This window comes from Petromyzon marinus, unplaced genomic scaffold (genome assembly GCF_048934315.1).
Source record: "Petromyzon marinus isolate PM22_M1 ecotype Great Lakes invasive population unplaced genomic scaffold, UKy_Petmar_22M1.pri1.0 PM_G_Scaffold_15, whole genome shotgun sequence".
NCBI classification, from domain to species: Eukaryota; Metazoa; Chordata; class Hyperoartia; order Petromyzontiformes; family Petromyzontidae; genus Petromyzon; species Petromyzon marinus.
This window is the reverse complement of record NW_027422706.1, coordinates 4,288,891-4,303,326: the sequence shown is the minus strand read 5'-3', so window position 1 is coordinate 4,303,326 and position 14,436 is coordinate 4,288,891. Positions and strand designations below refer to the sequence as shown.

The window sequence follows — 14,436 nt, the reverse complement described above, 5'->3', positions numbered from 1 at the left end:
ATCGAGCCGGAGGACTCCACCATTTGTGGAGGTGCAGATGTGCGTGTTTGGCAGGGGTCTTACACGAGACCAGCACTTAAAACATTCATATGCCAGGTTCCTAAACTTAAATACAAATTGTTGGCTGATCCTTCACTCACAACGCTCCTCCACACGTGGAATTATATCACATTTGTATAACATCTAAACATGATCCTGGCCCACTCAGTTTTTATAATTGTCAAGTCAAAGTTGATTTCCTGCTCAAATGTGCAATGGTGTTGTGTTTTTACGGCCCTTAACCAGTCTTATAAATGTCACATTTCAATGATGGGTGTGAGTCGACCCATAGGACAACCACTGTTTACTTCCCTACTTAGTGGTACTAATTGTATTGTCCCTGGAGGGCTCATAGGCTGAGTCAACCCCCAACCTTAGGATTTTATTGGTTTTTAATAAGATATTAATTCCATAATTGGATGTTATAAATTTGAGCGCTTTTCAGTTTTGTTGCATAAATAGTATGAGTTTTCAGATTTTAGTTAGACCTTTTCGGCAATGTTAATTGTAAAATGTTGTGAAATGTATTCTAATATATTCTTAGCTGTTACTGCAACTGCTTTTAAAATTGCTTTGTACTTGCTGTGCTTTCGTGATGTTTCATGAGTGCTGACCCAGGGCTCACTGAAATAAAATACATCGAGACTCTGGGCTTACACTTGGTTATAAAGTTAATACTGGTAGGAACCTCCTGGTTATTACACCACCAGCCCACAGGGGATTATTGTTGGGTCCGTCCGTCGTGCATCCACAAATGGGAGGGGTGGGGCTGGGTGGAGAGGGGAGGGTGGGGAGGGGCTGGGTGGGGAGGGGAGGGTGGGGAGGGGAGGGTGGGGAGGGGAGGGTGGGGCTGGGTGGGGTGGGTGGTGGAGGGGCTGAGTGGGGTGGGTGTGGCGGGGTGGGGAGGGGAGGGAGGGGAGGGTGGGGCTGAGTGGGGATGGGTGGGGCTGGGTGGGGAGGGGCTGGTCACCCCGTGGTGCCCTTATAAAACTCAACGTGTAACCTACTCACGCCGGCTCATGCCCGCCCACACAGTCGAGCATATTTACGGAATACACCACGTGGTGGTGCCGCCGTTGACCCTGGCCATTGACCGAGCAGCCCAACGTTCCTACTACCAGCTCCCTCCGCAGGAGAATCTGTTATGTTATCTTATGGTTGTGCCTCTACGTGCCTTTGGCCTTGCTTTACATACCCTTTAACTCTCTAAACATTGGGCCTCGCTCTTTGGCTCTTTAGGTAAAGTCACGTAGTAGGTATAAAATAAATTAAATCCGCGACGTTTCGGGCGCAACACAAGCGTCCGCCGTGAGGTGGGACAATCACAGCAAGAAAACAATTGCTGAAGAGGGCAAAAGGGCTGCTGTGACAAGAGGCTATGTAGGTAAGAGAGGGGTTCAGGAGCCAGGGAGGAGAGAGTAGAGGGGGTGTGGAGTAGGGGCAGTGGAGTGCTGCAAGTGAGTCACATCTAGATTGGGTCTTGCGTTTCATTATAAAGTTACATTTTCCGAAAGCGCACCAACCTGCTCTCATCCGCTTATTTTGTAAGTTTGATCCCAGGCGGCCTTCAGTTTTATGCGTGCCTCTTATGGCAGCCAGGATGCGTTCTTGATAAACGGAACACTTCGTGAAACAGCGCTGTAGGAGGTCATCATAACATGCTTCCAATGGAGATGCATTACCGAATGAGCATTGGTTTTCCTCTGACCAAATATGAGCACTTTATTGGGGTATCAGTACCCGCCTTAATTACAATACTGTGCACATGATAAATGTTTAGAGTTTTTATATGTATTTAAAACAAGTTCAATGGTTAAAGACGTAAGAGTTATTCCTGTACATGTGTAGTGGGTTCTTTAAGACAGCGTAGAGACGAATCGGTAGAGGCAATGCTTATTTATTACAAAGGTGCTTAACACAATACAATACAGCCTTCTACTTGAAGGGGTAACGGCCCCTTCACCCGCTGCTAGCTGAGGAGGTACGGCTTCGGTCTAACTCGCCCTATTCCTGGGCTAGGGTCTCGGGGTCCTCCGGCTAAGGGGGTCCTAGGGGAGGCTAGTCTGACCTGACCCAGCCAAGGTACAGGTCTCGACCACTGGCCACACGGGACCCGTCCCTGATAAGCCACCCACACAGACACACAGTCACTCACCTAGCCACCCACACACTCAGTCACTCACTCACCTAGCCACCCACACAGTCACTCACCTAGCCACCCACACACTCAGTCATTCACTCACCTAGCCACCCACACACTCAGTCATTCACTCACCTAGCCGCACACACACACAGTCACTCATTCACGCACTCACCTAGCCACCCACACACTCACCTAGCCACCCACAGACACACAGTCACTCACCTACCCACCCACACAGACACTGTCACTCACTCACCTAGCCACCCACACAGTCACTCACTCACCTAGCCACCCACACAGTCACTCATTCACTCACCTAGCCACCCACACACTCAGTCACTCACTCACCTAGCCACCCACACACTCAGTCACTCACTCACCTAGCCACCCACACACTCAAGTCACTCATTCACTCACTCACCTAGCCACCCACACACACTCATTAACACACTCACCTAGCCACCCACACACTCAGTCACTCATTCACTCAGTCACTCACTTAGCCACCCACACACTCATTCACTCAGTCACTCACCTAGCCACCCACAGACACAGTCACTCATTCACTCAGTGACTCATCTAGCCACCCACACACTCACTCATTCACTCAGTCACTCACTTAGCCACCCACACAGACACTTAGTCACTCATTCAGTCACTCACCTAGCCACCCACAGTCACTCACCTAGCCACCCACACAGTCACTCATTCACGCAGTCACTCACCTAGCCACCCACACATTCACTCACTCATTCACTCAGTCACTCACCTAGCCACCCACACACTCATTCACTCACCTAGCCACCCACACACTCAGTCACTCAGTCACTCACCTAGCCACCCACACACTCAGTCACTCACCTACCCTATGCCCAACTTCCTTCATGTCTCCACGCTCATGTTCAATCGATTCCAGTTCGATGTCAAACATGCATCTCTCCATACTTTTATTTTCAAACACTGTTCTATTTTCTCTTGGGGTTTATATTTGCAAGCGTATTAACCTGCTAAATACACGCACTGTACAGAATGGCAACCCATGTTTTTCAATGGGATTGTCAATGAGTCGGGGTATATTTTTACCAGCCCCCCCCCAAAAGGGTCTCTTTGGCATTTATTTCAGAGCTCTCCGTTATGAAATTAAATGGGCAATATTAGTGCCATGGGCTACAGCAAGAAAGGAGCATCACTCGTGGTGGGAGCAAAAACTTTGGCTATGAGCAAGTTGAGAACCCCCCCAAATTGTAAATTAATTGGAGCCGCTAAAGTTACGGCACCCGAGGACTGCCAAGTGAAATCTGGTTTGGGGCTCATGGACAAAATGGCAATGCACACGGCAGACAAACTCGGCAGGTTAAGGAGACTAACCATAATTATTTTAATTTCAACATTCTTCATTTCCACTGCGACCTTTAAAATCTTTCGGTGCAGTCAATATAGAAATCTAAATTAATCCTCCAAAAAATGACAACTAAAATGTAAACGCGTCAAATTGCACTTTCGACCTATACCCACGGTTAACTTTCAACAAGAGTGATGGGACATTCACAAATAATACACAAAGTGACAATGATGTTGACACCGACGTTCAATACGGCATGAAACATGTTGAGTTGTCTTCTATGAAGGCTGGGCAGTGGAGAAGCACAGTTTGAGGGTGTAGAAGTATGGAACATCTGAGAAAATAAAAACAGGGGAGCCACATGACGTCTTCACTGGAGCACACAAAAACTTAAAACAATGAAGCGATTCTTAGGAGGATCTTTGTCGATGTCGACAAACTCGTTCAGGGAGCTAAGATAATGTTGAGTTGTGATAAGTGAAAGTGCTTGGCTATGTCAACTTTCAATTCCATTCTGTATATGCAAACAACAACGAAATCCAAATCGCCCATAAATAACAACCTGTTAATATATAATACAACAATCTACAACTGCTTTCACTTCCTGCAATTTCACCCAAGGCTGCTAGGCAGCCAGTGTACACAGATGGTGCTATGGTAATAACAAGCGCCCCCCCCCAAATCTGAACATTAGGTGCTCAACAGAGCGTACGACCAAAGATTTGCCAATAATGCAGCACCGCTTCAATGTCATCGCACCAACACAAATGGCCAACACCCCACAACTTACTTGCGTTCTTCAGGGGGTGATGGTTAATGCACGCCAGAGCCTCCATGGCATCGTTCTTGGTCTCCCACTCCGTCAGGCCGGACACGCTCCTATCGGCTGGACACGTGGACGGACCATTGCTCATGGAGTCATTTGGGTCGTGTAAAACGCAACACCCTTCACCATTTTGATTTAAAGCTTTCGTGACTGCAGGGATTCATATTCTTGGTTCTTTCGGTAAAGTCACCACCACGTAGAAGGGAAACAATAAAATAATAAAAATATAAAACAATAAAATTCTCACGACGTTTCGACTGCAACACAAGCAATCATCATCAGGTGTGAAAACCACAGCAAGAAAATTTGAAAAAAGTGGCGGTTATTTTTAACGTTAGCACCACGGAGAGCGATTTGGCAGTTGTTCAGATGGACGAGTTCATCTATGTTCTGAAAAGAGGAGGGGGGAGACGAAAATAATGGATGCGGTCTGAAAGCCACCGTAAGCGTGAACAATCAATTAAGACCCGAAATGGTTTATCAAATCCTTCCAATGATTGCTAAGCCAGAATCCATCTTCTCGGTTGAAATTGTCTGTGTTTGTATATATTTATTATTTTGTTGTTTCCCTTCTACGTGACTTTACCTAAAGAACCAAGAATATGAAACCCTTTGCCGTGTTTAAAGGGTGGTGTCAGTCGTCGGTGAATTTCTGCAGCAGGAAGGCTTCAGTCCGATGCCTTGGCTACGCTAACACGCTTCAGTCAGCTTGGGCGCGAGTGAATAGCAAGGATTGCTCTCGGGAGAGAATTTCTCACAGGGTTTCTTGAGCATGGCCTCATAGCACACGTTGCAGATCATCTGGTGTCGTGCTGTAAATCAAGCGACGATTGCATGGAGAATACAGTACACGATTTATTCTGTGCCATGACACGTAAGATAAATAATAAACATACTTTGCGGGACTTACTTTTTCCAGAAAACACTTTGAAAGAGCGGGGCTTCGCAATCGACATTTCGTCGCACAGCTGCGGGGACAGAACGGGCGGCGTTCACGTTATAGTTGGTAACAGTTAACGTGCACCGGTAAAGCATTCGGGAGATGTCATTTTAATTGCAGGCACAAATCCCGTTGTCCATTTTTAAATTTACATTCGCCAGCTTTGGAGCAGTCTTTTAAAGTGCTCAGATTATTGTGAACACCAAGCATAGACTCAGGGGGAATGCAACCATTTGCAGAAACAATGTCCAAAGACTGAAATGTAAACCTTTCGAATACGAATGAATATGAATCGTAATGTATTAAACAGGACAAATTAACGCGAGGTGTTGTCTAGTCTGTAACAAAAAAGTCCCTTTGGAACATCGACTGCATTATTTATACATCTTATGTTTTAACCGCTGAAAGGAAACTACATTACACCATTTTACATTTGTCCCGTCACAGGAAACGTGTCATTGGCCACCACAAACTCCACAACATCAATAGGCTCATCTTAAAAACCCACGATTGTTTCACGTGCAAACTTTGGACTTGAATATTTATAAAAGCTTCACCTGGGAAAACTTTTAAAGAAACCGAACGCGCTCCCCTTCTGCGCTGCTGGCAGTAGGCTGAAGGGGCGGCGGGGGCACGGACCTGCGCGAACATCTCGGCCGTGATGTCCGTGGGCGCGTTGAAGAAGTGCAGCACCACGGTGGGACGCTGGTTGCGGTTCTTCGCCGCCTTCTCGCTGTTGGCGTAGCGGTGGTTGTGAGAACCTGCGTAGTCCCTGTAGCTGTCGGTGCCGTCCGGCAGCTCGAACGCCTGGCCCGGCACAATCGACCGCTGCCTCGACACGCTGCCAAGACGAGGGCGGAAGGGAGGGAATAGCGCGAAGAAACTGTTTTTAGTTTTTATTTTATCACGTTCCAAATTTCACGTGCTCTTTGGTTCGATTCGGTAAAGTCTCGTGGGTAAAAAATAAAATAACAAAAAATCACGACGTTTCGGCCACAACACAAGTGGCCTTCATCAGGTGAAGGGACCGGACTGTCCAGAGGACAGCGTTGGAGTGAAGACAGCAAGCCCAGGTCGCGTCCTTTAAGCTTGTTGTCGCGGCATCTTTTGAGGAAGGTCAGCGTCTCGATGAGCTTTGACTTCTTGTCCCGTTGTCTGTTGAAAGCTCTAACAGATAGGTGAAAGCCCTCCCCGTAGAGCTTCAAATCTAGAATCCAAATTTCACGTTCGCTATTTCAATAAAGGCCCTCCCCGTAAAGCTTCAAATCTAGAATCCAAATTTCATGTTCGCCACTTCAATAAAGGCTCTGGACAGCAAGTCACCGGGGTCCTCGTGAGCTGTGACGAGTGTTTCGTTCACAGTATTCATCAGCTCTCTTTTTCACCGTCCTAAAATTTAGTCACTTGCACTAAATATTTACTAAAGTTGTCTTCTCTAAATGGAAAGCAGTATCCAATTACATTAACAGGATATGACGAGTTACATTTACCAATTTAACACGGGAACAAAAAGGCTCACCAGAGGTTGATTTTATTTCCAAAGATCTGAGACATATTGAAGTGAAAAACCGCCCTGTGCACGGCGTACTGATCTCCCATCTCGACCATGGCGGCTCCCGGCTTGCTCTTCAGGAACTTAACCTACAAAAATAACAACCCGTAAGATGGTTCAGCATCGTGCAATCTTGCACGAAAATATCTACAAGTTTCGTTGTAACGCATTGTTGAAATGTGAAGTGTTGGCCGAGGGGCCATTAGAAAACATGCACAAAGAACACTTCGCATTGGGTACATTTTTGTAAAGAAAATTACCAAATGTTTATGTTGTCAATCGGTGCACAAATTTGGTCGTGTGAATCTCCCACTTTATATAACACGATCAGCGCACGACGTGCACCACACGCGTGCGTACGCATTGCACCGCGGTTGAACCTTTGGAAGAAAAAAAACGGGGACTCATTTCAAAGCAGGTGCGCGCAACACCCAGCGAAGGCACCTTCTCCACGTCGCCGAAGAGGCAGAGGATGTTAAACACGCGGTCGCAGTTGAAGCGTTCGGCGTCCAAGTCGTACACAATGAGGACCTTGTTGTCGGCCTGCTGGTTCATCATGGCCTGCACGTGCTGGCCCTGGGTACCACCCTGGGGCCCAACCTGGTTGCCCATGCCTACTCCCATGCCCATTCCTCCCCCACCGCCCATGCCGTCGCCGCCAGATCCGTAGTCGACGCCCGGTGGTGGTGGCTGCTGGTGGCCTGTGACGCAAACACACAAGAGGGGGAAACGCATCGTGAACTAGCTGAAACTCTCTAAACTTCTCTGAAAAACAGATTTATGATAACCATCATCTTACACACGTGTGCCCTTTCCTATAAGGTCAGGTAACCCAGGAATCACCACTCTACTCCTTGGAGACACTGGAAAACATTGGTCCAGAAGACTCAGTTGCCTAGGGAATAGACTAAACTAGTTTTTATTTTAGGTTGAGGGCCACCAAGCTAGAGCTCTTATTCAGCATAGCTTGTTTTAAATACCCAATACATCTGATAGCTATTGGAAATATCGTCTCTTAAAACACAAAGCAACTCATACGTTGCAATTGTTAATCGCAAAAAAAGGTTTTTAGGATGCACCTTAACACTAATTCCAAATAAGAAATGTTCTCAACAGGCAGCAGGTTCTTTCAATCTGACAGCAAGCTGAAGGAAACCGAAATTATAGCATTCGCAACAAGGGGATTACCTCCACAGTCGCCACCACCGCAAGCGTGTGCTTTGGGATGGTCGCCAAGGAGAGACGTTTGCTTCGCTGGCATCATTGCATTGTCCTCTGAAAACAACAAAAAAACGATCACCAAATTCACCCACGGGAAACATAAGCGCTCATTGCTGCACAAAATAAGGACAATCCAAAAAATGCATTCTGCACCCAGAACATTCACATGACCAACACATTAAGAAATTCCGGGCACACTCCACACGGGGGCGCGCTGCGTCTGTCGATAAAAACAATTGGCGGTATTTTTTAAAATGCAGATTTCACACGGCGCAACATAAATAACGAGCACCATACAAAATACAGCGCGTAAAGAAACGCTCATCGCAAGAAGAAGAAAAAACAAAATTTATTCGAGGTGTACAGATGCACGCGACAAATTGTTCCGAGGTGCGGCGTCAGCGAGTGTCCGTGGTTGCCGCCTGCGATGCCCGCTCATTTCTTACCCAGTCTACGCTTCGACGGGAACACAAAGTTGCCCAGAGTCGGGCGGCGGCTGACGACCCATCGCGAGGAGGATGCAATAGAAAGGCCGGCGCCTTCTTTCCTGCGCCAACAGCAGTCACGCTTGGCACAAATGCACCCCCCCGCGTTGTCCGTGCCACCGCACCTCTCGCTCTCCGGCGACCCTTTTTGGTTTGGGGCTTAAAATTGGGACGCTTGAAGTGGGCGACGGGGCCTTACGAACCTTTAAAATGAAAAAGATCGCCGCTTATAAACCGATGCGAAATGCGTTGTGTCTGGCATCTGCAATGTCAAAATCCTCGTTTGCAAACAAAACTTTAGCAAGGCAGTCTAAACGTACGAGCGTGGAGGTAAATTCTCACCAACGGAGCGATTTTAAGCCCCAAACGCATCGGCACGCGTTCCGTTCGGCTTATTTCCAAGTCCCGTTCGCGGTGAATGCGGGCTTTCGTCGCTCCCGGCTTCTTCGCGGCGGTTCCGGTGCTTTGCCGGTCTGTCAGCGCCGTGTCCCCCGGTGCCTGCGGCTGGACGCAGGTTATCCGATGGCCTCTGCCAAGCGGCACGTGGCGGTTGCGGTGCAGCGGACGCGGCGTGCTGCGCCGAGTGCCGAGTGTTCCGTGACGTGGCGCTGCAGGCGTGGGGGGCGCGGGTCGGCCGTGCGTGTCACAGCGGTGGCGGCGTGTTGGTTGCATGGTCCCCGGTGCCTCCCAAGTGCCGACGAGGATGTCGCCAATGTCGCCGTTCGTGTCGTCGCCGTTCACGTCGGTGGCTGTTGGCTGCCGGGCGCTTGATTGCTCGTGTGTTGCTTGCAAATTGCCTCGTGTGCTTGTGTGCGGCAATGCTCGCAGATGCTCCTTGTAGCGTTGATGTTGGGAGTGAGGAAAATACTCTTCGAAGCGTTTACGGAAATTTGGCGATTAAATCAAACCGCACCGTGTCCCTGAAGCTCCCTTGATAAAGTGGCGAGACTTACCTCTTCGGAAACTAATATCTGTGCGTACACACAATGTACTCGGGACAAAGATACCATTTTCCTGTTCAGGCTCAATCGTACCAAATTAAAAGGGTTACTTTATAATAAGTGATATTTTCAATCGTAAATATCGGCTTTTATGACATCCTCTAAGCTTCTCCGCTTAGTATCCAGACACCACATAATGCAGTCAAGGTTTCTCAACCCTACAAAATATAAAAACGCAACGTGCAATGTCCACCTCAAATATGCCAGTGAAAGTTGGCACCTACTTCTGATCCAACAGACACACACCCTGGTAAATCTAAATATAAAAGTAAAACCTTGGATTGCGAGTAACTTGGTCTGCAAGTGTTTTGCAAGACGAGCTAAAATTGAAAATAAATATTAACTTGATAAACGAGCGAGGTCTTGCAATACGAGCAGTGTACGTGTAGACACACTTTGTACTGCCGTGAGTCACGTGATCACACAACTGATAGACGAGTGCTTTGATGTACGAGCGCTTTGGATTACAAACACGTTCCCGGAACGAATTATGCTCGCAATGCAAGGTTTTACACTGTAGTGTAAAAATGCCCAGCCTTGATACACCCCGAACAACCGAGTACCCGCCTATGGGCCACATGCACTTGACGTTGGGAAAATCTTCAAAGCTGATCAAAATCTAAAACGCCACCAACTTAATGGCAATGTCTATCGCATGTCCAGTACCAGGGCAACAGCTTTAATGGTAACAAAAAAATTAATCCAATGGATTATTGAACACTCCAGCAGCCACATGCCTCCTTGTGAATCCTGTTCTTCACAACATTCACTTATACTGCCACATTGTTGTGAAGGGTAAACTAGAAAAACAAAGTACAAGGGCAGGAGTTTAAAACCAATCTGCCCAGAGTAAACTACGCAAGCTTAGCATGGGCTAAAAAAACACAAAGATTATTTAGTTATATGTTGCGCTAGCTGTTACTACCCGGCTTCGCCCGGGACTTGGATCCACCACGCCCGGCCGCCTTTGTCTCCCCAGTGGCGATGTTCACACACCACAGCAGTTACTCGTTTGAGGCTGAGTCGACCTAGGGGAGGCCCAGGACCGGTTAAAATAATCGTCACCGGTGGTGGCGGTGAGCGGGAATCGAACTTGGGTCGCCGGGTTCGTAGCGCAGCGTAGCGCTAACCGCTACACTACGGGTCACGTGACAGATTTGACGTCACAGCTCACTTGCCGTGCAAAAAATAAATGCATTATCGAGCTCCCCCCCCCCCCAAAAAACAAAAGTGTATTTGTGTAATGTTTGCACGGTGTACAGTCTGGAAAGTACCCACATGGCAAATTTCCAGTTTGTTGCATGTCGGGAAGTACGCTAAACATTTTGAACAGACACACATATTCACAACTTTGCCTTTTATATATATGGAGAAGATAGGTATAAACGAAAATAACCTTGACCAGCTCTACACAATTGCAGTGATTGCATGATTGATACAAAAGAGGGGAATGGCGTTTCAAATAACTTCCTGTGACAACGACCAAGTTCTGTAGATTGTAAACAGTACACCAATGTGCTTCAAGACAACCAAGTGTCTGCAGGTGTGACATTTTTCTGCAACCAAAATCTCAAGTGCAGAAGCTGCATTATCCTCTTGAGAACGCTCCAAACTTCCCCCTCTACTTGGCCACTGATCTTCAAGTATAACACGGCAAAGCCGGCCGCGTACAGAAAGTCAATGCCTGTTTCATCACGCCGTACACACCCCCCAGCCCTTGCGTTAAAAACGTCACCCCCCACACACCCGAGGGCTCACCACCACCAGCTGTCGAGAGAGCGCGGCTCTGATATGCTCAATATTGGTCTTACCTTGCTTGAGGCCAGGGTTGGTGAAGTCCCAGGTATCAGAGTCATTTTTAAACACATTCAGACGCGTCGCCTGTAAAGAGGACACAGCAGGGGGAAAAGATAAACATTATTCGTGGCCAGCATATAGGGCATAGATGCTGGGAAAAAATTATATAACTTTAGAACCTTCTTTGGTTCTTTCGGTAAAGTCACCACGTAGAATGAGGATAAAATAATAAAATAAAACAATAAAATTCTCACGACGTTTCGGCCACAACACAAGTGGCCTTCTTCAGGTGAAAGGAACAAACCTGTCGTCCCGACCTTGTGTTGTGGCCGAAACGTCGTGATAATTTTATTGTTTTATTTTATTATTTTATTCTCATTCTACGTGGTGACTTTACCGAAAGAACCAAAGAAGATGAATCCTTGCAGTCACGAAAGCTTTAAATCGAAACTTTAGAACCATTTAAAATTTACAAGCATAATAATTATTAAGCGGTCATTACCCCCGAGACAATTACGGCACGCAACTTGCGGTAAAGCCGAGGTACTTAACGCAACCCTTAACCTCCTGGGAGATGAATGAATAAGAGCTGCCACACGTAGCAAGTCAACGATAAGCTAAACTTTCGCACCGTACGTAGCAAAAGCGTGCTTATCGGAGTTGTGGGAAAACAGTGGCCTTCTGCCACCAGTTTTTTTTTTAAGATCACGTGTTGATTATCCCTCTTCGTTGGAACAAGCTCCCTTCGTGTTTGCAGATAAAAATCGCTATCCCTCGGTGGCCTATTTAAATTCCAAACTTGTTTAATCGCACATAAGTTTGGCATGCTCTGCCTAACTCGGTATTATTTATTCGCAGTGTTCCTCGTGTACTGTAAAGCGTTAGCCTTGATCGTATACCTCAAAAATGTTGAAGTGCCATAACCCCGTTATGAAAATGATGCATTCGTTATTACTGTTCTGTAATTTTATTTCCTGCTAACAATGTAACATCTCCCCTCAGGTACTCTGCAGGTCTCGCAAAGCAGCCTATGGCTGAATGTTAATCACCCGTCACCAAATAAAATCGAATTGAAAACCAACTCTACCCTTCCCACTGGATGCGAATTTTACATTAACTGGCTCAGGGCACTGGCTCAGATGAGAACCACCCTCACACGGTAATATCAATTGGGAAAAGTTTGACTTTAGACAACGGCAAGGATGCCCGTCATGCACAATGGGTTGTTGTAGGTTGTGGGGCTGTGTGGTGGGCAGCTGTAAAATCCATTGGGTGCATTGTATTTCTATGCAGCCACAATATATGCTACACTCCTTTACCCCGCACACAAGTCAAATAACCCCCACAACAGGCATCGAGTGCAGAAGCCCTCATCTAGCAATGAATTGCCGTGTGTATTCAGCATTATTTGCTCACCAAAGTGGTCAATTCATAATATTAAATGAAATCTTTGGTCTGCGGGTGAAAAAACCCAGGTTGTGGTGCACACACTTGTGAATGTACAAAGTATCGGTTGTACTTGCCCTTGCATAGTCCACTATGAGAGTACAGCAGCCCGAATAGATGTCCGCTCCATTCAGAGATGAGTTCGCTCTCTCGGCGCTCTCAACCGAAACAAACGTGGCCAAAAATTAAGGAAAACACGACCATTTCATTTTAAAAACAATACATTTAGCATCTCCAAAATAACACGTAAAATTACGTGAATGGCGGACATATCGTTACGGTTATGCATCTCGTTGAAAGGATATTCCACAAAGGCCTGCAGGCCATTCTTCCTGAAGATAACAATGCGTTGCAGAGGCCCAAATGGTTTGCAAATGTTGTAAAGCACATCCTGCAGGACCACATGGAGCACACAAACGCAGCGAGGTGATTTTGCACGCATTACCAAGTAAATTTGAAAAGCTTTTTTTCCAGTGAATTTTTAAGATCGAGCCATACAGGACATCAACGCTTTCCAAAATCAACATTAGGTCTATATATTGTTTTTTATTCAATGCCATTGGTAGACTTCAAAGCACAAACAAAAAACACGACTTCAATTGCCTCAAATGAACCAAAGGATCAATGTAATTTCCTTAGCAAAGCCATTCACTGTAATCCAAAACGGACATAATTTCACTCGTATAAATGAAACATGCGCGTGTGTGCGTGGCACACCCGACAAACTATTCACACATTAATGTCCAGCTGCTGTAAGTGTAACAATGCCCACCGTGGTGATGGGGTAGATGGGGTTGAGAATGGTGAAGAGCAGGATGTGGTTGCTGTTGCCGTTGTCCCCCGGGACGCCAGGGCGCCAAAGCTTCTAGCTGGTAGAGAAGTTAAAGTAGGCCGGCTGCCCGCACACGTAGACGGAGCCCTTGGACGAGTAGTCGACGCAGCTGCGGGAGCTCTCCGGGTCTTCAAACTCCACCAGCGCCTGCCGCGTCTTGGGTATCATCACCACGTAGCTGCACGGAGGGAGCGATTCAAACGAGTGCCGTTATTCAAAGATGTGGCCGACTTTAAAACGCATGCCTGTTGTTGTTAATGTTAAACACGAGGTTGGTCTGCTCCAAGTCACCTCATTTGATCTCAAGAAATGTTTCAATGCATGCAACGGAGTGGAGACTGGTTGGATGCAGGTTAGATGCCACGTCCCATTTCAGTTTGGCAGTGTAGTACGTTGGAATTGAATGTACTGTAAGAATATAATTATATTTAAAATACATCTTGAGGGTAATGTAGTCTTCTTCTGTCGATGTATCACCTGACAAACGAAGCCTCTTCAAACGTACATAAACAAGGTACGTGTGTGCACCATTTCAATACGAGATATTAATTTTTAACACGGTTACTAATCACAGTTGAACGTGTGCCGCTTTTGTCAGACGGCACAACAAAAGCAGCAGCGGCACTTTAATTCGGAGGGAATTCGTGACTTGGGGAAATTGAAAATCAAACGGTTTTTGTTTCCATTTAAAGCTTTCGTGACTGCAAGGATTCATCTTCTTTGGTTCTTTCGGTATAGTCGCGTAGAATGAGAATAAAATAATAAATTAATAAAAAAAAACACAATAAAATTCTCACGACGTTTCGGCCACA

General features: G+C 46.7%; 1 protein-coding gene across 1 annotated transcript; it reads right to left on the bottom strand.

The window, feature by feature from the left end:
- Positions 1-1,920: 1,920 nt before the first annotated feature.
- Positions 1,921-13,656, bottom strand: LOC142910707 (heterogeneous nuclear ribonucleoprotein L-like). Its single transcript, XM_076060103.1, has 11 exons — positions 13,565-13,656; positions 13,098-13,183; positions 12,870-12,966; positions 11,361-11,430; positions 8,031-8,117; positions 7,287-7,543; positions 6,810-6,931; positions 5,930-6,131; positions 5,261-5,318; positions 4,315-4,410; positions 1,921-3,858 (listed from the first exon to the last, which is right to left on the bottom strand). The coding sequence occupies exons 5-11, from the start codon at positions 8,104-8,106 to the stop codon at positions 3,803-3,805; spliced, it is 867 nt and encodes a 288-aa protein (XP_075916218.1). The 5' UTR covers positions 8,107-8,117; positions 11,361-11,430; positions 12,870-12,966; positions 13,098-13,183; positions 13,565-13,656; the 3' UTR covers positions 1,921-3,802.
- Positions 13,657-14,436: the final 780 nt, after the last annotated feature.